The sequence below is a fragment of the Podarcis erhardii genome (assembly GCF_964252035.2).
Source record: "Podarcis erhardii genome assembly, chromosome: 6".
In the NCBI taxonomy this organism is placed as follows: domain Eukaryota; kingdom Metazoa; phylum Chordata; class Lepidosauria; order Squamata; family Lacertidae; genus Podarcis; species Podarcis erhardii.
This window is the reverse complement of record NC_138510.1, coordinates 2,534,367-2,557,763: the sequence shown is the minus strand read 5'-3', so window position 1 is coordinate 2,557,763 and position 23,397 is coordinate 2,534,367. Positions and strand designations below refer to the sequence as shown.

Here is a 23,397-nt window from a genome sequence, read left to right as displayed (position 1 = left end):
CCGGGCTCAGATTTCGTTTAGTGTGGCAGCACCTGCACTTCAGGACTCTGTGCCTTTTGACACCCACTTAAAATATTTTTGTTTAGGCAAGCCTATCTCGGCACGGAGGCACGGAGATGCTTTAATGTGCTTTTAGCTCATGGTAGATTTTAATTTCTTCTTGACTGTTTATTGTTTTATTTTTATGAAATTGTTGCATGTCATGTGCTCTAATGCAAACAGAGCTATATCTCAGTGCAAACATGTCAAACAGTTTAAAGATGAAAATGAATAAAAACCACGTTGCAAAAATCATTCTTTAAATACTTAGTTCTAACTTTCTAGTCAACAGAGTTAAGTGTTCTATTTTACATTTTTGTAAACCACTCAGAAGTGTTTTTTTAAAAAAACAATCAAGTGATATATAAACCTTGCTAAAGAAATAAATGAAATATGGTGGGAAATAGAAAACGGTAGTAGATAGGTCTTTCAGTCTGAACGGAGAGGTGTGCTCTGCTTTATATGGCCTGTACAGAGTGAATCTAGGACTGCAGTGATGCAGTCCACTTCGAGATTCTTGTGAATATAAAGCAGTTAAGAAATATTCTAAATAAATAAATAACTTCCCCTGGGGGAAAAAGCGGAGCCGATTGATTCATAGATCTTCTCAAAAGTAATTGCGGCTGCGTAAGAGCTCATTTGCTTCTCCCCGCAGACAAGTTAAAAATACAGCAATGGTGACTTAATGTTTGTGTGACTTAGACATTTAATTGAATGAAGAAATTCCGGCGACACATTTGAACTCACTTTTTGTACACCCTGAAAGTCCCCCATTTTGGGTTCTAAATCTCAACCACCGTAATTCATTCATAACCCAAACTAATAACGCGTTGTTGTGGGTTTGTTTTTTCCACGTTTGCTCCTTCCACCTCAGGTCCTCGGGTCCCGTCTTCTTCCGTACGTGGTGGTGACGCATCATGGGGCTCTGTCTCAAGGCAACACAGGTCTGTCTGCTGCTGCTGTTCTGCAGCCGGGCAGCCCTTTCTGACGAAACCTCCGAGTGCCGTCAGCCCATGGTGAAAATTGATAAGCATACAATAATGGTCGGTAAGTGACATAAACTTAAACCTAAAGTTGTTGGATGTACAAATATGTCTCTCCTGGGAAGCAGTCGATCTGCCATGACTCCCAAACCAGTCCCTTTCGCTACCCTGAGAAAGAAGCGGATGAGGAAGGGAACAGGCTGTTCCACTTTCAGTGGGGGAGAAAGACCCTTTTCAGCTTTCCCAGGCTCCTTCTGAACCGAGGACGTAGCTTGCTCAGACTCAGAGAACCAGTTCTTCCCTTACACACCATAAACGCAACATAAACCTAGCTCCCTAGGGAGGCAGGGCCAACCACTGGATAGACAGAGTCAGCTCTTTGCTGAGACAACATCTTCTGAAGCTCAGCCATTGGGAGCTGCTCAGGGAGATCTGCCTTCACCTTTGCCTGGACTTGACTCAGCCTTCTTGCCTGGTTAGACTAGACCGGCTTGACCAGGTTTTGGCTTCCGCTTCCCCTGCAAGCCCCACGCTTCAAGAGAAAAGGAAATATACCTCCCCAAAATCACCTCCAATGCAACTCAGTTAAAATGATTTAAATGGGAATAAAACACATATTTCTGTTTTTGTGGTCCTTTAGAGACACATCAGATTTTCATACCAGACAGGCACATTGTTGCTGTTGTTTAGTCGTGTCCGACTCTTTGTGACCCCGTGGACCAGAGCACACCAGGCCCTCCTGTCTTCCACTGCCTCCTGCAGTTTGGTCAGACTCATGTTTGTAGCTTCAAGAACACTGTCCCACCATCTCGTCCTCTGTCGTCCCCTTCTCCTTGTGCCCTCCATCTTTCCCAACATCAGGGTCTTTTCCAGGGAGTCTTCTCTTCTGAGGAGGTGGCCAAAGTATTGGAGCCTCAGCTTCAGGATCTGTCCTTCCAGTGAGCACTCAGGGCTGATTTCCTTAAGAATGGATACGTTTGATCTTCTTGCAGTCCATGGGACTCTCCAGAGTCTCCTCCAGCACCATAATTCAAAAGCATCAATTCTTTGGTGATCAGCCTTCTTTATGGTCCAGCTCTCACTTCCATACATCACTACTGGGAAAACCATAGCTTTAACTATACGGACCTTTGTCGGCAAGGTGATGTCTCTGCTTTTTAAGATGCTGTCTAGGTTTGCCATCGCCTTTCTCCCAAGGAGCAGGCGTCTATTAATTTCGTGACTGCTGTCACCATCTGCAGTGATCATGGAGCCCAAGAAAGTAAAATCTCTCACTGCCTCCATTTCTTCCCCTTCTATTTGCCAGGAGGTGGTGGGACCAGTGGCCATGATCTTCATTTTTTTGATGTTGAGCTTCAAACCATATTTTGCGCTCTCCTCTTTCACCCTCATTAAAAGGTTCTTTAATTCCTCCTCACTTTCTGCCATCAAGGTTGTGTCATCTGCATATCTGAGGTTGTTGATATTTCTTCCGGCAATCTTAATTCCAGCTAGGGATTCATCCAGCCCAGCCTTTCGCATGATGAATTCTGCATATAAGTTAAATAAGCAGGGAGACAATATACAGCCTTGTCGCACTCCTTTCCCAATTTTGAACCACAGTTGTTCCATATCCAGTTCTAACTGTAGCTTCTTGTCCCACATAGAGATTTCTCAGGAGACAGATGAGGTGATCAGGCACTCCCATTTCTTTAAGAACTTGCCATAGTTTGCTGTGGTCGACACAGTCAAAGACTTTTGCACAGTCAATGAAGCAGAAGTAGATGTCTTTCTGGAACTCTCTAGCTTTCTCCATAATCCAGCGCATGTTTGCATTTTGGTCTCTGGTTCCTCTGCCCCTTCGAAATCCAGCTTGCATGAAATCCAGCTCGCAAGCTGGACTTCGAAGACAGGCACATTAGCACTCTCTATTCCCTATCCTGAACAATTTCCCCATGTCTTCTGTTATATAAGGAGAAGCTTGCAATGAGCTGAATTGATCAATCCACAGTTATGGATTAGTTATTAGTTAGACAAGCCTGTTCACCCCTTTGCGTGTGGCGGCATTGCGGGACGGAGGAGGCTTCACTAGGCCCCCGACGTCAGAATTCAAACTGACGCCTATCAGGAACCGAATCCTAGCCTTGGCCCATTTAAGCAGCCAGCACCTGGGGCTCAGCTTGTTTGTTCCTGCAGGCCAAAGTATTTAGATTGCCCCATGCACAAGCCAAACCTCTTTCATCTGCATTCAATAAAGTTGTGGCCTGTTTTGACCCCAAACCCAGTCTTATTGGTCTCTTATTATACAGGTTGGGGTCCAACGCCTGTTCCTGCAAGTTGTGTTGACAGTGAATGCTTTTATTAACACCGATACATTTAGTATCCTCAAATGTGAACCCGACACATTCTCATATTAATATCATTTAGGTGTTGTTAATATGTCTATGTAACCTATCCAGATATGCTTTTTTAAAAATAGCAACTGTTTCTATTTGATGCAGTTTTATCAGATGTTGCCAAAATTATTTTTCTTAATGATAGCAGACTGTGTTTCATCAAAATAATGGCGAAAGTTGCAACACTTGTGATTTATTGGATTCTTTTGTGTAGATGGATATTTTGCGGAATGAACCCTTTGTTTCTTTATTGTTATTTTTACTGAGAAAGCTTAGAAGAATATAGCTCCTTCAGAGGCAAAAAATTTTAGTATAAATATCCTTTCCTTTGAGCATCTAACCCTTTTTCTTTCAAAAGGACTCATATTGCCTTTTGTGTGTGTTCTGGCCTTGGTAACTCAGAAAACTTATGATTTAATAAGGGCTTATCAGTTCTGCACCAGTATGCTAGATTTATAGTGTTAGGTTATATTTCATAATGTACATAAGCTGTTTCATAATGCTCTTCTGATCTCCTCTTCTGTAACGCTTGATTAAGTTTTACTTAGTGAAAGTAATATATTTGCTAAGCCTATGGGTCTAAGGGGTGCGGGTGGCGCTGTGGGTTAAACCAAAGAGCCTAGGACTTGCCGATCAGAATTTCAGCGGTTTGAATCCCCGCGACAGGGTGAGCTCCCGTTGCTCGGTCCCTGCTCCTGCCAACCTAGCAGTTCGAAAGCACGTCAAAGTGCAAGTAGATAAATAGGTACTGCTCTGGCGGGAAGGTAAACGACCCCTGACCATTAGGTCCAGTCATGGCCGACTCTGGGGTTGCAGCGCTCATCTCACTTTATTGGCTGAGGGAGCCGGTGTACAGCTTCCGGGTCACGTGGCCAGCATGACTAAGCCGCTTCTGGCAAACCAGAGCAGCGCACGGAAACGCCGTTTACCTTCCCGCCAGAGTGGTACCTATTTATCTACTTGCACTTTGATGTGCTTTTGAACTGCTAGGTTGGCAGGAGCAGGGACCCAGTAATGGGAGCTCACCCGTCGTGGTGATTCGAACCGACGACCTTCTGCTTGGCAAGCCCTAGGCTCTGTGGTTTAACCCACAGAGCCACCCATGTCCCTGAAGTCATCATGTACCCAAACCGTATAAGGAAGCTTTACAAAGCCTGGTTAAAAATCTTGGTTAAACAAGAACCCTGACTAGACTTAACTCTTTAAAGGGGGGAAATTTAGAGAGGGGATGTCCTGCTAATAATAAGCTAAACGGCGGCTGGATGGAGATCTGTCAAGGATTCTTTAGTTGTGATTCCTGCGTTGCAGGGGGTTAGACTAGATGACTCTTGGCGTCCCTTCCAACTGCACAGTTCTACAATTCTAATAGTAATGGAGGAATGGCCTTACCTGTGGGCTGCCTCATAGTGAGCTATGGCAACCTGGCTCTGCTGGTCTAATTCACGGGCTGGCATATCTCTTTCAGCTGCCAAGAAATCCATGACTGACAGCAACATTATGGAGGAACTGGCAGAAGCTGCGGCCAAAAACCAGGGTGGCGCGAAAGCTATCAAAGGCATCAAAGGGTGAGGCATTTTGGGGAGGGGGGCGCTATGTCAGCCTGTACCAACTGGAAGCGGACCTGGCATGCCAGTGCGCCAGTAGAAATGTGTGGAGAAGACCTTCTCTGGCGATCCCTTGCAGCCGCGTAAGATTGTCTTCCATGAATATACTCTTAACGGTGTGTCCGTAGGTGACTGTGGAGGCCAGTTCTGGATCCACACGTCCTTCCACAGTGGGGACATTGGTTTCCAGGTGGGAGTTTATCATGGTGAGGGTTTGCCAAGCGTGCCTTCCTCTTAGCATGTTTCTCCCTTGTGTCCTGAGTTCGAGTGTCTTCAAAGCCCAGGACACCTTTGGTAAAAGCTGTTCTCTAACTGGAGCACTCGCAGGCCAGTGTTACCACATTATCCGTGTTTATACCACATTTTAAAAGATTTGCCCTGAGTGAGTCTTTAAACCTCCTTTGTTGACCACCAGCATTACACTTTCCATTTTAAAGTTCAGAATAGAGTATTTGCTTTGGAAGACAATCATCAGGCATCCGCACAAAACGACCAGTCCAATGAAGTTGATGTTGAAGAATCATTGCTTCAACACTGGTGATTTTTGCTTCTTCCAGTATACTGGTATTAGTTCGCCTGTCTTCTCAAGTGATATAAAAAAATATGAAAAATATGTAAAAGTGCGGCTTTCTCCTGTTTGAAGTGCAGAGTGTTTGAGGACCGGGACATTCGCAGGGAATCTAAAATGCTTGTTTACAAAGCTATTGTACTACCAACCTTACTGTATGCTTGTGAAACATGGACCACTTACAAACGCCATCTCCAACTCCCCAAAAGATTCCATCAATGGTGTCTCCGAAAAATTATACATATCACTTGGGAGGACAGGCGAACTAATGCCAGTGTACTGGAAGAAGTTGAGAAGATCAACACATATTTTAACTTGGCCCACGGAAAGCTGTCCCTGTATGCAAAAACTATAAGTGACAGCCTCTTGCAATGACCTGCTTTAATGTTTTAATGCTGTATTTTAGTCTTGTTCTTAAGTTGTATTTCAGTTTGTTTTTATATTGGGTGTTAGCCGCCCTGAGCCAGGTCTTGGCTGGGGAGGGCAGGATATAAATAAAATTTATTATTTTTATTATTATTTGGAAAGCGCTGTCCTGTCACACAAATATTTGGGTTGGTATGGGGAAGGAATTTTATTTAAAAATGTATTGACTGGGGTAACAGCGTCTATAAAAATGCATACTTTATTGGGGATGGGTAAATACAACAATGCATTATATTAGGGAAAAACTGCTTTGCCAAAAATATGTAAATTTGGCAGAAGCGCATAGAAGCCTGTGCAGATTAGGAAATTTTTTCCCCACAGTGCTGATGATTTCTTTTGCAAGGACTTTTTAAAGAATAAATAAGTGATGTGGAAAATAAAGACTAGAAATAAAGAGAAGCTGATATATTTCTCCTAATTTATTCCCCAATGAGTTGCATTTTTTAATTTTATTTTATTTATTAAATTTCTATAACGCTGTCCACCTGAGGATCCCAGGGTGGTTTACACTATAAAAAACACAAAAAATGCATAATATAGTAACCTCCCCCTACCCCCGCACCCAGTTTTTGTTTTGGGGTCCCAGTGTTTTCCCCCAGAAAACCCTCATTTTACTATTGAATCAGAGCTTTACGTGGATGGCTGCTTAGACTTCATGCCTGTTCTTTCCATGGTCTCTCTGCTTCAATGCATTGTGTCTTTTGTCCCATAGGCTGAAAGTTAAAGATATCCAGCCCCCCGAGATTGAAATATACTTGCAAGAACCTGCGAACATCAAAATGCCAGTGGGAAATCAGATAACAATTGCTGGGAAAAGGTGAGCAAGAACCTGTTTTCAAATACAGGGCAAGGTCTCAAAGGGTGGTTCGGAGAAAGACACAGCAGCAGTCCAGTCCTTGGGTGACCCAAGGATGCACTAGGTCAGGGGTGGACAACATGGTGACCCCCAGAGTTTGATGGACTCACTTCTCATCAGCCAGTAGATTCTGAATTTAGACAACGGCTTGGTCACTGTGAAGTGTGAGGGAGGGCCAAGTATGTCAGAAACTGCTGTCCCTAAGAACCAGATTTCATTTTGTGCAGCTTCATAGGTGGCACCATGGAGATCACGGTGAAATCAAAAATGACAACAGTCAGCTGCATGGAATACGATGACAATAAAGAACTCAGGTTGAAAGCAAAGAGTTGTGATGTGGAGCTGATAAGCTGCAAAACCAACCTTCCCAGCAGGTGAGTCCCAGCAAGATTCCAAGGAAGAGCCTTGAATTCTGCTCTGGCCAGCAATCCAGTTCTCTGCAGTCCATATTTTTCTGAGTATGCAGAAGAGGGGTGTTTTCCTCCTGAGTTTTTTGATGGCAGCATCCAGTCGAAAGGTTTCCCATCGCTATTGGTCTGCAAGGCATTCCCTGAGCAGGCTAAGCTGCTTTGTGCTGCCGGTTGCCACGTCTTAGGACCCAGACTCCCCCTGCCAACTGCTATCAGAAGGGGCAGAGAAGGAAATTGTGTTCGTCATTGTGGCGATCACACAGGGTCCCCAGACATTTGAGCTTCCTGCAGCCAATGGGAAGCCAGCCAGCGTCGCCAAAGGCGGTCCCCGCTCTGCTCTACACTGGTTTTGTGCGGTGCATGGAAGCCCATGGACCTTAGGTTGTCAACTCCTGCCATAGATGGTTTCATTAGCCAAAGGCCTGCGAGAAGAGGGGTGTTTTTGCCTGGTGTTTAAAGACATGCGATGAAGACATTATGTGAACCTCCTTAGCATGCTTTCAACCAGAGGGTAGAAAACAAGTCATGATTCGCAGGAGGTACCGTATTTTTCGCTCTATAGGACACACCTTTTCCCCTCCAAAAATTAGGGGGAAATGTGTGTGTGTCCTATAGAGGGAATGCAGGCTGCGCGGCTAAGCCCAAAGCCAGAACCCCGCTGCTCTGCGGAGGCTTCAAAGGCTGCACTCTGGGGGCTCCAGGCAGCTATCCGCAAGCCTTCCGAGCACAGCTTGTGGATAGCTGCCTGTTCTGGGGGTCGGGGGAAGCTCGGGCTTCCCCAGCCCCAGCCCCGTGGCTGAAAATGAAGCCAAGACAGCAAGCGGGATCCACCCCGCTCACTGTCTTGGCTTCTGCCAAAGCCGTGCGCAGCCTCTCCCGGCTGGAGAGGTTGCGCGCGGCTAAAGAGGAAGCCAAGACAGCCAGCGGGATGGATCCCACTCGCTGTCTTGGCTTCTTTGCTTTTTGCGGCTGGGGGGGAATAAGATTTTTTTTTCTTGATTCCCCCCCCTAAAAACTAGGTGCGCCCTATGGTCCGGTGCGCCTTATGGAGCGAAAAATACGGTATTTGTATTTGCTCCCCAGCAGGGATAAAAGTAGCTTCCCTGGAGACTGGGGTTGGGGTGTTGGCACAGGACAAGTGGAAGTGTGGACAAGCTGTTAGATACCCTCTGGAGGAAAAAGACCCCCCAAAAAAACTTCAATTCATTGGTGAACAGAAGTTCCCTGGGCATTGCTGGTCTCAAAACCTATGAGGATGGCTGTGTATCAATGGCAACTCTTATTAAAAGCAGCCGCATTCATAGGTTTTGATGCCAGGAAAGAAGCGAATGGCTCTTGTTCTCAGCTCAGATCTCCCAACACCTCGTGTTCACGAAGTCCCTTTACCTCCCCACAGCATGCTTCCGAAGATTGTGAACAAATTTCTTAATTCTACCCTCACTAAAGTCCTCCCCGGCATGGTGAGTCTGATGGACCTGAAAGAGAACTTATGGGGGTGGTCTGTTGAGGTTGTGCAGAAATATGCTTGGTGCACAGCTCACATGAAAACATGTTAATAGCAGCTGAGTCCGCTTCAATGCCCTTCGGGTTTCTCTCTCTTCTAGATGTGCCCAGCAGCAGACAAAGTGCTTCTACACATAGAAGAGAAAATGAAGAAAGCATTTGGTAAGCTCAGCTGGCACCTTCTATGCCAGCCTTGGTCAACCTGTGCCCTCTGGGAGTGTTGGTCTTCAGCTCCCAGCCAGTGTAGTCCAAAATGCCTGGAGGGCACCAGGTTGACCAAGGCTGTTTGTTCCATACTGCTCCTTTTAACTCTTAAAAACTGGTGGCTCGGTTCAGGTCAGTGCCCCAGGTATGTGGCGAACTAGGACCAAGATGACCCACAAGCTTTATGAATGAAGGACCCTGTTCATTCTGTTATATATAACCCAGGTGGTTATCTGAATATGGATTTAAACAAACAGCTCCTCCAGTGGTCCTCAACCTGTCCACAGTTCTTTCCACTTTGACTTACTTGACAAGGAAATCCTGCGCATTGCAATGGGAATCTTGCAAGTGGGCATTCGGCAGAGAATGTGCACATTCATTTTTCTCAGACTGACTGAGCCATAGCTTTGGAGTAGAGCTCAGGAACCAAAGCTACGGCCTCTGGCATCCTTCTTTCTTAGCAACCTGTTCTGGCTTATCATAGAATCTATGACAGAGTTGGAAGGGACCCCAGTCAACCCCCTCCCCTGTAGTAGTAGTAGTAGTGGTAATAATAATAATAATAATAATAATAATAATAATAATAATAATAATTTATTTGTACCCTGCCCATCTGGCTGGGTTTGCCCAGCCACTCTGGGCAGCTTCCAACAAAGATTAAAAATACAGCAAAATGAAGGAATCTCAACTAAAGCATCCATGGCATCCATGGTCTTCCAACCTCTGCTTAAAAACCTTCACAACCTCCCAAGGGAGATGACACATACCTTTCCTCCATTCTTTCCAGGCACAGCCTGTGGTTGAAAGCTCAGTGTCCACGTACCCTTGTTTTTGCTCTGGGCTTTCCCCATGAAAACCTGCTCTTTAAAACTCAATCGGAGCAAACAGCAATCTGAGGGAAACCCAAAGACGTTTGCTCCAATTGAGCGCTAAAGAGCAGATTTTTGCAAGGAAAGCTCAGGGTGATGATGATGATGATGATGTTTGGACTTGGAGCTTTCAAGCATGGACCTGTGCCTGGAAAGGGCAGGGCAAAAGGTGAGTGCAGATAAGCCCCGAGTCAGATTTATTCATGGAGGAAGACATTATTCTGCCAGGGCAGTAGCTTAAGGACTTAGGAATTGCCTTGCAGGAGTGGACGGGCTTCCAGGAAGCCTCAGGCAAGGTGCGAAGGCAATAGTTACATCGCCCATGGTTATTTGCCCTGTCAGATGCTGCAAATCATTTTCCATGTCATTTCCCCAGAGGAATGCCCTATCGGTGAGCGGGGAACAATGCAGTATACAATGGACGGCCTGCCAGAAGTATATGATGGCTCTTTGAACATGAAGTTCAAGGTAAGTGTGGATAGCTCTGCTGTGTGCCAGTTATATCTTCTTGCACTTAGTACCACTTTTCATGATCTTTCAGAGCCCCCCCCCCTTTCCATGAATTGAAATTGCCCAGTGAAGGCTCTTAAAGGAGCAAACCAAGAGGTGTTCCCATTCTGCAGCCAGTACCCCTTGACTTTGAGAAAAGCAGGGGATCTGCTCAGCTGTGAAGCAGAGGCAGAAGGTTATAGGAACATGTGAAAAGCCCTGCTGGATCATACCAAAGGCCCCTCTAGTCCAACATTTTGTTAGCCAGTTTTATTTGGAACCGTGGAGTCATAGAATTGTAGAGTTCAGTATATCTGAAAGAGCGTCTCCACCCCCATTGTTCTACCCGGACACTGAGGTCCAGCGCCAAGAGCCTTCTGGTGGTTCCCTCACTTTGAGAAGTGAAGTTACAGGGAACCAGGCAGAGGGCCTTCTTGGTGGCAGCATCTGCCCTGTGGAACACCCTCCCACCAGATGTCAAAGAGAAGAACAACTACCAGACTTTTAGAAATCTGAAGGCAGCCTTGTTTAGGGAAGCTTTTAATGTTTAATAGGTTATTGTATTTTAATAGTGGCTGGGGAAGCCCAGCCAGATGGGCAGGGTATAAATTATTATTATTATTAATAATAATAATAATAGAGTTGGAAGGGACCCTGAGGGTCATTCAGTCCAACCGCCTGCAATATGGGAATAACAGCTAAAGAATCCATGACAGATGGCCATCCAACCACTGCTGAAAAACCTCCAAGGAAGGGGAGTCCATCACCTTCCAAGGGAGACCATTCCACTGTCAGAAAGTTCTTCCTGACTTCAGTCAGAATCTTCTTCCTTGTAACATGAGTGCTACCCATAGAGCAGGAGAAAACAAGCTTGCTCCATCTTCCATGGGACAACCCTATAGATATTTGAAGATGGCTCTCGTACCATCTCTCAGTCTCCTCTTTTCCAGGCTAAACATTCCCACCCCCCACCCCCACCATTCCTTATGATGAGAGCCAGCATGGTGTAGTGGTTAAGAGCGGTAGACTCGTAATCTGGGGAACCAGGTTCACTTCCTTGCTTCTCCCCATGCAGCTGCTGGGTGACCTTGGGCTAGTCACACTTCTCGGTGGCCCCCTCAATTTCTTACCCAGCCTTCACCGTAAGAATAGTTTGGTTCCTGAAAATATGTATCTGAAGTGTCAAAGGCCAGGGCAAAGAGGTTCATGTTCAGCATGCAATGGAAACTAGATAATGAAGGAGCCAGGTCCACCTCTGTAGGGAGGGAATGCCACAACTCAGGGGCTGCCACAGAGAAGGCCCTCTCAAGGAGGATGTAATTCACCCACATACTTGGAAATGACCAAAAGAACAAAGAAAAAAGGAGGTGGCCAAGGTCCTACACCCCATTGAATGTAAATGTGGATTATGCTTTTGGGTTGTTTTCAAATGATGCAACCATTATTCTTACCTTCTCCTTTAGCCGGTGGTCCGTGACAGAGATGGAAATGAAATTCCAAATGTCTGTGAAGCACCAGGTTCTGAAGGTTCTTCCGCAAGACCTGATGGCACTACTCAAGTCATCATACCAACGGGTATCCTGAACACTGTGCTGGAACTATTCAAGAAAGACATGGACTGCGACGCTACTAGTGACTCGGTGAGTGAGCAGATATTTGATTCCTTGAATCTGTTGGCATGTCCACTTCTGTGCCTGTGTCAGAATTTCCTCTAAAGGTGATGCACCATTAATTCTGACTGGAGAAAGTCAGCGGTGGATGCTGTCAGAGCAAAGGTCCTCACCAGTGGTGAGGTCAAGGCTATATGGATGAACCAGTGGAATTGGCTCTGTTGGTTCTGACTTTGCCGCTGCCCCACCTAGGGATGGGAGTCAATTTCAGTTTCTTGTAGGTTCTCATATTTCTGGTCTTCAGTCTTCAGACACAGCAAGAGATCAGGGATATCAGAGGTAGGAAGTAGATGGAGATTTGCTGAGTGGCACTTAAAGGCAAGCAAGAACTGGAGTACTGTGTCCAGTTCTGGGCACCACAGTTCAAGAAGGACACTGACAAACTGGAACACGTCCAGAGGAGGGCAACCAAAATGGTCAAAGGCCTGGAAACGATGCCTTATGAGGAACGGCTAAGGGAGCTGGGCATGTTTAGCCTGGAGAAGAGGAGGTTAAGGGGTGATATGATAGCCATGTTCAAATATATAAAAGGATGTCACATAGAGGAGGGAGAAAGGTTGTTTTCTGCTGCTCCAGAGAAGCGGACACGAAGCAATGGTTCCAAATTACAAGAAAGAAGATTCCACCTAAACATTAGGAAGAACTTCCTGACAGTAAGAGCTGTTTGACAGTGGAATTTGCTGCCAAGGAGTGTGGTGGAGTCTCCTTCTTTGGAGGTCTTTAAGCAGAGGCTTGACAACCATATGTCAGGAGTGCTCTGATGGTGTTTCCTGCTTGGCAGGGGGTGGTTGGACTCGATGGCCCTTGTGGTCTCTTCCAACTCTATGATTCTATGATTCTATGATTCTATGATTCTATGATTCTAAGAGTGGATAATTTGAAAGCGTTCACAACTAGAACTGCTGGTTTTAGGTTCTTTTTTGTTACTGGAGCCATCTGGCTGCTTGCAAGCTTTCCAGAATTTGCCATTTGATGATGAGTTTGTACCTTTGAAAAAGAAACATTTCCACTTGCATTTGCTAATAATGATTTCCATTGAGTGAGCCTGCCTGGGTTCCACCACTACTGAAAGCAGAATTCCCTGCTTTTGTGGCACCTCTTTACGTTGCTGCCCTGGGCTCTGCCTTTGAAACAAGCTGTTCCTACTTTTGGATGGAGCCATTGTTGTGTTTAAATCTGTCCATCAATGCAGTTTTTTCTCACTCTTTTGGCAGATTTCTGATCTAACAGTGGGTAAGATGAAAGAAATGATACCAGGGGTGAGTTCTCACTGCTTATCACAACGCTTCTGTCAGGGAACTGCCATCAGGTCAGAGGCGAGAGGGGGGAGGGCAGTTGTGTTATGGGGAACCTCCGAAGGTCTTGCGAAGCAGCTCCTCCTCTGGCGAGGAGGAAAGCCCCATCTCCAGTGGGGAGGAGGTGGTGGGACCAGGGGATGCTAGGGAGAACAAGCTGGAGAGGAGGGAAGGACCCCTTTGCCATCGCCCAGTCTGCACAGTAGGTTTCGGCGCAAGGAGGCGAGGAGAAGGATGGGGGTCACGCAACTGTTATGCTGGGGGAGGTACAAGGACCACCCACTCCCAGATTCTGCTAGCGACTGAGCCAGACATGAACTTGCCACCCTCTTCACTGTAAATCGTTTGCACTAAGAATAAAGCCTGGAAAAGACAGGTCGGAGTCTTGCCTGTTTGCTCTCGAGCAACCACACCACCACCTGACAACTGCCATTGAGAGATCTGGGGGAAAGGCTGTGTCTGGTCGTTCTTCAGGAAGGTTAAATTCTGAGGGGGCAGAAACCCCTGTGAAACCACCCTTTGATTTGCAGCCACAACAGGGGTGCCAACCTGACCAAAATATTAGGGGGGGCATTTAAGCCCCATCCCACACAATCAGTCACATGATGTAGTGTGCACACACCATTTGAATGGCCATGCCCATCAACTTTGAGGAGACTCAGCCCCCTCAAATAATTTTTTTCCTTTTCTTTTTTATTGGTTTTCACATATTACATTACAATACAAATGTACCAAAGCCAACAACATTTCCTCCCCATCCCCCCATACATTTACCTTTACATTTCCTCAATCCATCATATTATTCTTTTAGCCTTCCTCCCACTTCCCTCCGCCCCCACTCGATTTCCTCCACATTATACAATTCACAATAATCTTTGCATTCTACAATCTTCACAAATCATCTATATATTCTTATTATCATTCCTTACTAAATTTTCTTCCATCCAGTACTTCACATTTTAATCTAGGCATATTAGTATATTGTTTTCTGAGCAATATTTTGCCATATATTCATCAAAATATTTCCACTCCTTTTTTAATTTTTGATTCGACTGATTTGATTCGATGGACTTCCAGCAAGGCACTCTCACAAGAGGGTTGGGGAAAATGCTCTGACACTGACACCCCCACCCCTCAAATATTTTAGTGGGGCTGAATACCCCATGGCCCCTAGGTGCTGGCTCCTATGACCCACAGTGTGATTGGGTGAAACAATTATTCCCTTGACGTTCTGCTGCAGATTCATTGTGCAAGCCTCACATCTTCTCAACCAATTAACAAATGATCCAAAGAATTCAGTATAAGAAGAGCATCTTCTGGATCAGGCCAGTGGCCCATTTGGTCCAGCATCCTGTTTTCACAGGGGCCAGCCCATTATGAAAAACCCGAAAACTCTTCCACTTGCCACACCACTTCCCTCCCGGAATCGGAACACTATGTCAATCGGCTTTTCTGCAGAGACCGGGGTCGGGGACAGCAGCCAAGCAAACTATCACAGAGCCTTAGAGAGGCATCTTCAGACAATGCAAGCTTAATGATAGGTTTCCAAAAACAAATGTGGCACATGTTCTCAGAATGCACTCAATATTCCCCCCCCCCAACCAGAAAATGCCAGAACACTGGTCCTTCTTGGCGCAAGAAGAAGGACCAGCATCTTAAATATAAGGGGTAATGGGGCAGTTGAAAGTTGTTCAGGGCTGACAGCATGACACCCTATATTTTCTCCGAAGTGCTTTTATTTGGTCTTTAATAACATTTCGTATCCACCACTAGAGTGGTTCCTCGGGATGCAAACGCGATCTGTTCCGGAGCCCCGCTCGCATTCTGAAGTGAACGCAGCCTGCGTCCGTGTGTCTGCGTGTGTGTGTGTTGTGTTTTGTTGCTTCATTTAGACCGTCTGCGCATGTGTGAGTGGCAAAACCAGGAAGTAACGCTGTCCGTTGCTTCCGGGTCACCGCGGAACGCAACCCGAAAATACTTACCGTATTTTTCGCCCTATAGGACGCACTTTTTCCCCTCCAAAAATGAAGGAGAAATGTGTGTGCATCCTATGGGGCGAATGCAGGCTTTCGCTGAAGCCTGGAAAGCAAGAGGGGTCGGTACGCACCGACCCCTCTTGCTCCCAGGCTTCAGGAAGCTATCCGCAAGTCTTGCGAGCCCGGCATCCTGCAGCCCAAACGCTTGGGGGACAGCGGGGAGGGGCAGCGCCGCCACCCCACTATTCCTCGACCTGGTCTGGAGGCTGGCGGGGGGAGGGGAGAAGCAAGCTTGCTTCTCCCCCCTGCCAGCCCCAGAAACTCGGGGGATAGCGGGGAGGCAGAGCGCCGCCACCCCGCTATTCCCCGACCTGATCTGGAGGCTGACGGGGCGGGGGGAAAGAAGGAAGCTTGCTTCTCCCCTCTGCCAACCCCACAAACTCGGGGGACAGCGGGGCAAGCCGCTGCCCCACGGAGGCTAGAGAGGCTGTCCCTGAAGGCAGAAGAGGGAGACGGAGCGCTCCGTCTCCCTCGTCTAGCTTGGGGATGGCTGCGCAAACCTGGGGGGAAATAAAATTTTTTTCCTTGATTTCCCCCCCAAAAAACTAGGTGCGTCCTATGGGCCGGTGCATCCCATAGGGCGAAAAATGCGATAACTTGAAGCACATTTATCCCGAGGTATGACTGTATTAAAAAAAGGCCTTTGGGAAATATTGAATGGGTGGCAATACCTGAGTCAATGGAGGAAGAGGAGGAGGACTAGACTTGGAATAAGATTTTGGTTCTCTACTTCCTTACACTGCTGCTTTTAATTGCATTCTGACATCCTGCAGCTTCCAGATATGGACCCCTCAAAGAAAGTGAAGTTGGAAATCAGATCTGTAGAAACGCCCAAGGTTCGCATCGAAGACGGCAAAAGTGTCATGGCAGTCCATTCGACAATAGACGTCAAAACAGACCCAGACAACGAACCCGTCTGCACCATAGACATGGTAGGCAGAATTTATGTCTCACTCCCAGGGGCCAGCAGTTCCTGACATGTTTTACTTGCGCTGCCCCCCCGCTGGGCTTTCCCCCCACAAGGCCCCCCTGCCCTCTCCCCTTCAGGATTTGAATGAACTGAGCAGGTATTTCCACCCCAGGTTTTCCAGATGCCTGGTGCCACGTTTTAGAAACTGGCTGATAAAGTTAAAAACAAGTCCCTAGGATTTCTGGCCTCATTGCTAATTTGCACATCAACAGTTGAACACTTCTACCTTCCTCGCACCCCCCCCTTTTAAACTCAGATTTACAAATTAAAAGTTCCACATTTCTCTAAGTACATTTGCAAAGGGTGGAGCCTTTGTCACTTTCTCCCTCTGCTGCAGACTTGCGTCACTTCGGAGGGCAATGTGCTCACTTGGGCTTCCTTCTGTTGTTCCATTGCAGGAGCACAAATGGGACGCTGGCTATGAGCAGGTCGAGGACACCATGAAAGTGTTCTTGCAACCGGAAACGGGCAGGTACTGAGCTGAGTACTCTTCCGGTCCTTCAGCAAATCCTCAGCTGAAGAAGATGGTCTGCGGGCCTTTTCCAAGACTATGGCTGTTTTTATACATGAGGTTTAAAACTTTGTTTTTTCTAGGGATGTAAGAAGCACCCCTGGGCCCTGGGGCCCTAGAGACACTCCATTCAAACCCCTTAAACATTCTCATTTCATTTATTCCATTTCTTTTATCACATTCCTTGTTTTGTGAAATTTCAGTGGCAGTTCTGAACATGTGCACTTAAAACCTTGATTAGTCAATCTGCTCATTAGCATCATAATTGCTGTTTCCTTTCAGTAGCAGAGAGGGCACAGTTCATGGCATTTTCCTCTCACACTCATGAAGACCCCCCCCCCCTTTTGGTGGCATGCATGAGGCCGGGCTTTTTCCCCACAAGGCCTCCCTTCCAGATCCATATTTAGGCTCAGAATGAGCTGAGCAGGTATTTCCACCCCTTTTCAGTTTTGCTGGTATCCAATCAGCGATCTGTTCCATTGCATCCTGTCATTTGCATTTTCTGTATACAGTACAAGATACATCCTCTTTACACCAGGCATGGCCAAACTTGGCCCTCCAGCTGTTTTCGGACTACAGTTCCCAGCATCCCTGACCACTGGTCCAGTTAGCTAGGGATGATGGGAATTGTAGTCCCAAAACAGCTGGAGGGCCAAGTTTGGCCATGCCTGCTTTACACCAAATACTTTTCAATTCTGTTTGATGCGTTCACTAGGATGACACAATTTATGGGTGAATCTTTTATGAAGTACAGTAGCTTTGGGTTAAGCATTTTTGGGTTGCGCTCCGCGGCGACCCGGAAGTAACGGATCCCGTTCGCATCCAGAGGTACCACTCTATATGTATTTTCACATGTACTTCTTGTACACCAAAAACCCAAAGTAAAATGTGTGCCGTCCGACTGGGGGTTCTAGTCCAATCCAAAAGCTTGTTTGGGAATATTGGATCAGGTTGGTCCTCTCCAAAAATGGAAGGAAATGAATTCCTTCCTCTCTCAAGCTCCCCGCACCTTCCTCTGCATCGTGTGAAGGGGAGAGGGCCTTTCCTTTGTCCGTCTTGAATCTACAGCCCTTTTGTGGAAGAATTACAGGGCGTTGAGGAAGGATTTGAAGGGAGGTGAGAGGAGGAAATCTTCAATATGACAAATAATGACATATCACTAAGCACAAGAAAGCAGCCAGGGAGGAAGCGATGGAGACACTGGCATGTCCTCACATGCTGCCTTTCTTTCGTTTTGCAGGACAACAGCAATATCTGTGACTTCTCCCTCAGTCGGCGACATTAATGTAAGTGTGAGGTTGTCTTGGGCTACTCAAGAGCACACACGGAATTGCTGTCTTATCTCTTCAAGGATTTATGGCAGGGTGGGGAACTTCAGGTTCCGGAACCAAATATGACCTTTCAGAAACATCACCTAGACCACCCCACCTCTGCTCTTCTCCCCACCCTCCTTGAGAATCTGGAGATAGAAATTCTTCAGGAAATAGTGGGTTTAGCCCTGTGAGAGATTCCCTGGTATACAATCGCATGCAGCCTGAACAGGAATTCTTCAAGATGGCAGGTCCCAGGAGGTTGTGCCTCAACGTCTCAAGAGGCCTTCTAGAGAATTCCCACATTGTGCTCTGGGAACTTTCCCCTTCTAACATTTGCTCCGTCCTCATCAGTGATCCAAACACCTGCCTTGCCTGTGTGTAAGGTCTCATGTTTGATCTCCGCTGTTGAAAGGATCTCAGGTTGTGGATCTCACACATGGGAGGGAGGTAGTCCATTCATTTGTCCTCCAGCACAAAGCAACTTCCCCTCTTATAATAATGATCCATACTTAAAGGTAAAGGGACCCCTGACCATTAGGTCCAGTCGTGGCCGACTCTGGGGTTGTGGCGCTCATCTCGCTTTATTGGCCAAGGGAGCCGGCGTACAGCTTCCAGGTCATGTGGCCAGCATGACTAAGCCGCTTCTGGCGAACCAGAGCAGCGCATGGAAACACCGTTTACCTTCCCGCCGGAGTGGTACCTCTTTATCTACTTGCACATTGAGGTGCTTTTGAACTGCTAGGTTGGCAGGAGCGGGGACCGAACAATGGGAGCTCACCCCATCGCAGGGATTCGAACCGCCAATCGGCAAGTCCTAGGCTCAGCGGTTTAACCCACAACGCCACCCACATCCCATACTTAGGGATCCATACTTAGGGGCCATCAACTCACCAAGAAACTTCCCTGTCTCCTTCAGCAACGGAACCAACCCAAACTCAGAACAATATTTCAATAGAGTAGGTTTTGTAAATATTGTTTTAATTCTAAAGAGCACATATTGATATAGGAATGTATTAGTTAAAATGTAAAGAAATATACAATAATAAGAGTACATTCATTTGTAAAAAAGGAATATGCAACGGGATAGACAGGAAGTCTAGTGTGTTGGTATGTATATGATTTGGGTTTTTTTTTGTTTTTTCCCTTTGTTCTTTCTTTTTTGTTGTTTCATTTTCTTTCTAGGTATATAAAATTTTATATAATTTTTGTATACATGTTGGAAATTTCGTAATGTAATATGACAACATTTACCAATGTAATATAAGAATGTTAACAAATAAATAAAATGCATACTCAAATAATAATAATAATAATAATAATAATAATAATAATAATAATTCTATTAGAGTTTAATTGCTTTTCAACAATGAACCTTTATATGTTTTCATATTTTATCCATGTTGTTTTAATTTCTGTGAGCCATCTTGATTCCTGGTTTAAGAAAAGGGCAGGATAGATAGAAATGTTGTTGTTGTTGTTATTGTTGTTGTTGTTGTTGTTGTTGTTGTTGTTGTTGTTGTTGTTGTTGTTGTTGTTGTCGTCCCCTTACTTGAGTGTGGAGGACTAACACTGATTTCATATGCAGTTTGTGTATCAACCATAATGAAGACTTCCTCTTCCTCTTGTTTTAGGAAGACCAACTAAAGGAATATATGCAGAATGCCATAGCCAGCAATTGCGTCCCAGGGATGAATGGTAAGATGATAATGATAATAATTAATAATAATTTATTTATTTATACCCTGCCCATCTGGCTGGGTTTCCAGCAACTCTGGGCGACTTCCAACAAAAGGACAACAGCCCTTCAGATATTAAAAGCTTCCCAAAACAGGGCTGCCTTCAGATGTGATGTTTGCTTAGGGTGGTTGCCATATTTCAAACAGTGAAAATCTGGACAGAAAAGTTGTAGATCTTTTTTTTTTTTAGTTTTGCACAAAGTTGTTGAGCTGTGTTGGCAAATTTCCTGTTTTTGAGGGAAATCACCAAAAACTACACTGCTGACATGGGTTGCCATACGTACGGATTTCCCCAGACATTTTTTCGATTCCCACCCAGACGCTGCTTCTGACTGCAGTATTCTGGATATGTCTGGAAGGGCTCATTCCTACGTACGTTTTGCTCCATGCTTTCTAGGCCCAGGTCTACGTTTTCCCCAGTCTGTGTCTGAGTGCTCCTTGCCCCTCCCCTTTCCCTAGAAAAACCTGCTCTTTAACTCTGAATCAGAACAAATGGCAACTTGAGTTTTCCGCCTGAAGGTGGTGCATAGGCAGGAGAAGGGTTTTGGCAGTGCAATGACTTCAGCCTTCAGAAGTAAGACCATAGCTGTCAACTTACAGATTTGAAAATAAGGGATAAGCAGCCTTAAAAATAAGGGATCAGCAGCCAAAATAAGGGATTTTCCAAGCACAGGTATGTTCAACTTCTGAGCCCCTCCAAGCCAAAGGCAGAAAGCCCAGCCAGCAGCCAAACGATGCCTCAAGCGGTGGTTCCCACAGCGCAGCAACCCGGCAAAGGGGATGCAGCAAGGAAAACCACCGTCACCTCTCCGCTGGGAAGCGCTGAGCAAAGGCAAGTCCCCAGGCAACACGGCCGATTTGATTGGCACAAGGCATGCAAGCTCCACCCCCCAGTTGTTCTTAGACTCCTTATTGGGTGAGCAATGCAGCCAAGCAACACAGTTGGAGCCTCCCTCCTCCCTGGCCGGCAGGGAGGGAGGGAGGGAGAGGAGCTGCTTCCTTTGAAACCCGGGAAATTTAAGGGACATCATCAATAAGGGACAGCAGGGATAAGGGAGTTTCCCGCCAAATAAGGGACGGTTGACAGCTATGAGTAAGACTTCCTGCTCTTACTCCTGCTCTTATCTCTAAAGCCAACTCCTGCTCTTACTTCCTGCTCTTATCTCTAAAGCCAACGCGACTTTCTTCTTTACACTTTCCAGATGCCCTGGAAAAGAACCAGATGAAAATGCCCAACCTGATGGGGGCTGAATATAATCATCCTGAATTCAAGATGGTGGAGGTCAGTGTGGGGCAATGTGCTTGCCAGCCTTGCGTTGGCTTTTCATTCCTGCGTAGTTGTCTGACGAACAAGCAGGCTGCTTTTAGCTTGAGCTATGAGATCCCTGCATTGCAGGGGGTTGGACTAGATGACCCCCAGGGTCCCTTCCAACTCGACAGTCCTACGATTCCATGACCCCTGTACTCCAACCACTTAGAAACAGCCTGAACTTTGTGTGTTGTGTCCCGCTGGTGTCATGCTGGTGGCACTTGTGCCCCCTTTTTGATAAAAAATACTCTGCAGAAGTGAGGGGGGCAAAAAAATAGGGGGTCAAGGAATTGGGATACTGCCGGGGAGATGGGGGCATTTGGCAGGCCCCCAGCTGGCTCCAGCCACCAGCCGGCAGCTGGGCGATCTCCAGTTCCCGGTACAGCATCAATCAGCGACACGAGCCTCAGATATGTTTAGAGACTCGGCACGCTCTTATCAGCCGAGTGAATAAATCCTCACAACAGAAGTGGCGGACAGAGACATGTGTGCACATTATTTACAGCAATTTATTCAGCATAGTTCAGGAGCAAAGGAAAAACATGTCTGCTTCCCTTCGTCTACAGCAAACAGCAACAGCAAAAGCAATATACAAACGGAAGTTCCCAGCAGACTTGTGCTGGAAGTAAACAGGCATGTGACACACAACAGTCATGCCTGTTCCCCTTAAGGTGGAACAGAACTATATCCTAACACAAGGAGGGTCAGTTGGCGAGAGAGTGAGAAATGTCCCTATTTCCATTTGAGGAAGGATATGATATTAGCTGTGCCCCCCAAACGGATTCAGGACAAGATCTGAGTTGGTCCAGGGTGGGTTGGCCTGATTTTTTGGGTGAGGGTCAGATTGAGGCCATGGGGCAGATTGGGTTGTGGTTGAAAGGACACACAGAGCCCTTGTTGTGGCAATCCTAATGGCTTCCCCCCGCCACCTTTGCAGGGTGTCGTGATCATTGAAGTGGACCACAGCAACGTTGAGGACGATTCCATGGTGCACTTGGAGAAGTTTAAAAACATGTCTGTTTAAAAAGAGGCCAGAGACCTGCACCTGCATCCCAGAGGATCCCACTTGATCCAAAACAAAAACAGCACATCCAGCTAGAATGGGTCCCTTCCAACTCTACAATTCGATCTGGAGTGGGCAGTGATTGGAGAACTCTTCTTCCTCGCCTGCCTGATAAACGCTCACCCCCATTCCCAGCTCTCTAGGCTGTAACTCTCTGTCCAGAGGCTTGGTATGATATTTTGCGAGTTCCTTCAATAAAATAACCCATGTTTCCTCTTCTGCATTTCTTTTGTTTTCCTTTGGCCAGAAGCCTGCCAGGAATCTGTGGATGTTCAGAAACATGAACGTCATGTCAATGAGTTGGGCTGAGTGTCCACACAATTCTGCAAACAGAAGCAGGCAAGCTTTTCCAGCGCTTCACTATTGGCTGCTTCCTGTGAGATTTTGCTCTGTTCTTTATTTTTTAAAAGACATTCACATATTGCTTAATCCCTCACACTTCTAAGCTGTGGACAGAAAGACAAATCATGCATGAAACGAACTGAAAAAACTTTATCGTAAACTGAAACACTACCTTAAAATGCCTGATGGAACAAGATCCACAGGCTTTGGTCCACAACACTGAACAGATGGCCGCTAGCAGTTACAAAACATATTTCAAAAAGTAAAGGACCAGGACACCCCAAAATTGTTGAATTCTTATTTATTTAAAGGATACACCAAAAACACACACAATTGATTGACTTGCCTAAGATCCAGGATAAAGTGCCACCTTTCGGAAACCCACCCAGATGTCAATTCCGCCTTTGAAATCCCGGTAATGTCCAGGAAAACCTGGATGCATGGCAGCATTGCGACACATGCATTTGGGCCATGGGTGCCACAAACAGAGACAGCCCCAAAGGTCTCAGTTATTGGATGGGATATAAGGGATCAGGTAGTCTTGAAAAGAAGAACGTTAAAAAACAAGAGCATAAGAACATGATGATGAGGATGATGATGATGATGATGATGATGATGATTAATTATTTATACCCCGCCCATCTGGCTGGGTTTCCGCAGCTACTCTGGGTGGCTTCTAACAAAGCATTAAAATACAGTGGTCTGTTAAACATTAAAAGCTTCCCTAAAGAGGGCTGCCTTCAGATGTCTTCTAAAAGTCTGGTAGTTGTTTATCTCTTTGACATCTGGTGGGAGGGCGTTCCACAGGGCAGGCGCCACTACCGAG

The 23,397-nt window shown here is 46.2% G+C and overlaps 1 protein-coding gene across 1 annotated transcript; it reads left to right on the top strand.

Moving 5' to 3' along the window:
* Window positions 1-930: 930 nt before the first annotated feature.
* On the top strand, window positions 931-22,452 carry LOC309344935 (BPI fold-containing family B member 6-like). The gene is made up of 15 exons (XM_081867864.1): window positions 931-1,086; window positions 4,863-4,962; window positions 6,708-6,812; window positions 7,079-7,225; window positions 8,658-8,721; window positions 8,866-8,926; window positions 10,214-10,305; window positions 11,790-11,966; window positions 13,211-13,255; window positions 16,101-16,259; window positions 16,696-16,769; window positions 18,049-18,094; window positions 19,753-19,816; window positions 21,060-21,139; window positions 22,104-22,452. The coding sequence occupies exons 1-15, from the start codon at window positions 957-959 to the stop codon at window positions 22,188-22,190; spliced, it is 1,431 nt and encodes a 476-aa protein (XP_081723990.1). The 5' UTR covers window positions 931-956; the 3' UTR covers window positions 22,191-22,452.
* Window positions 22,453-23,397: the final 945 nt, after the last annotated feature.

Bases quoted from the DNA above. Each gene is read 5' to 3' on its own strand.
- LOC309344935 (XM_081867864.1), top strand. From the start codon at position 957: ATGGGGCTCTGTCTCAAGGCAACACAGGTCTGTCTGCTGCTGCTGTTC. The intron at 8,927-10,213 runs GTAAGCTCAGCT...TCATTTCCCCAG, and splicing joins GAAAATGAAGAAAGCATTTG to AGGAATGCCCTATCGGTGAG. The intron at 16,770-18,048 runs GTACTGAGCTGA...TTCGTTTTGCAG, and splicing joins TTGCAACCGGAAACGGGCAG to GACAACAGCAATATCTGTGA.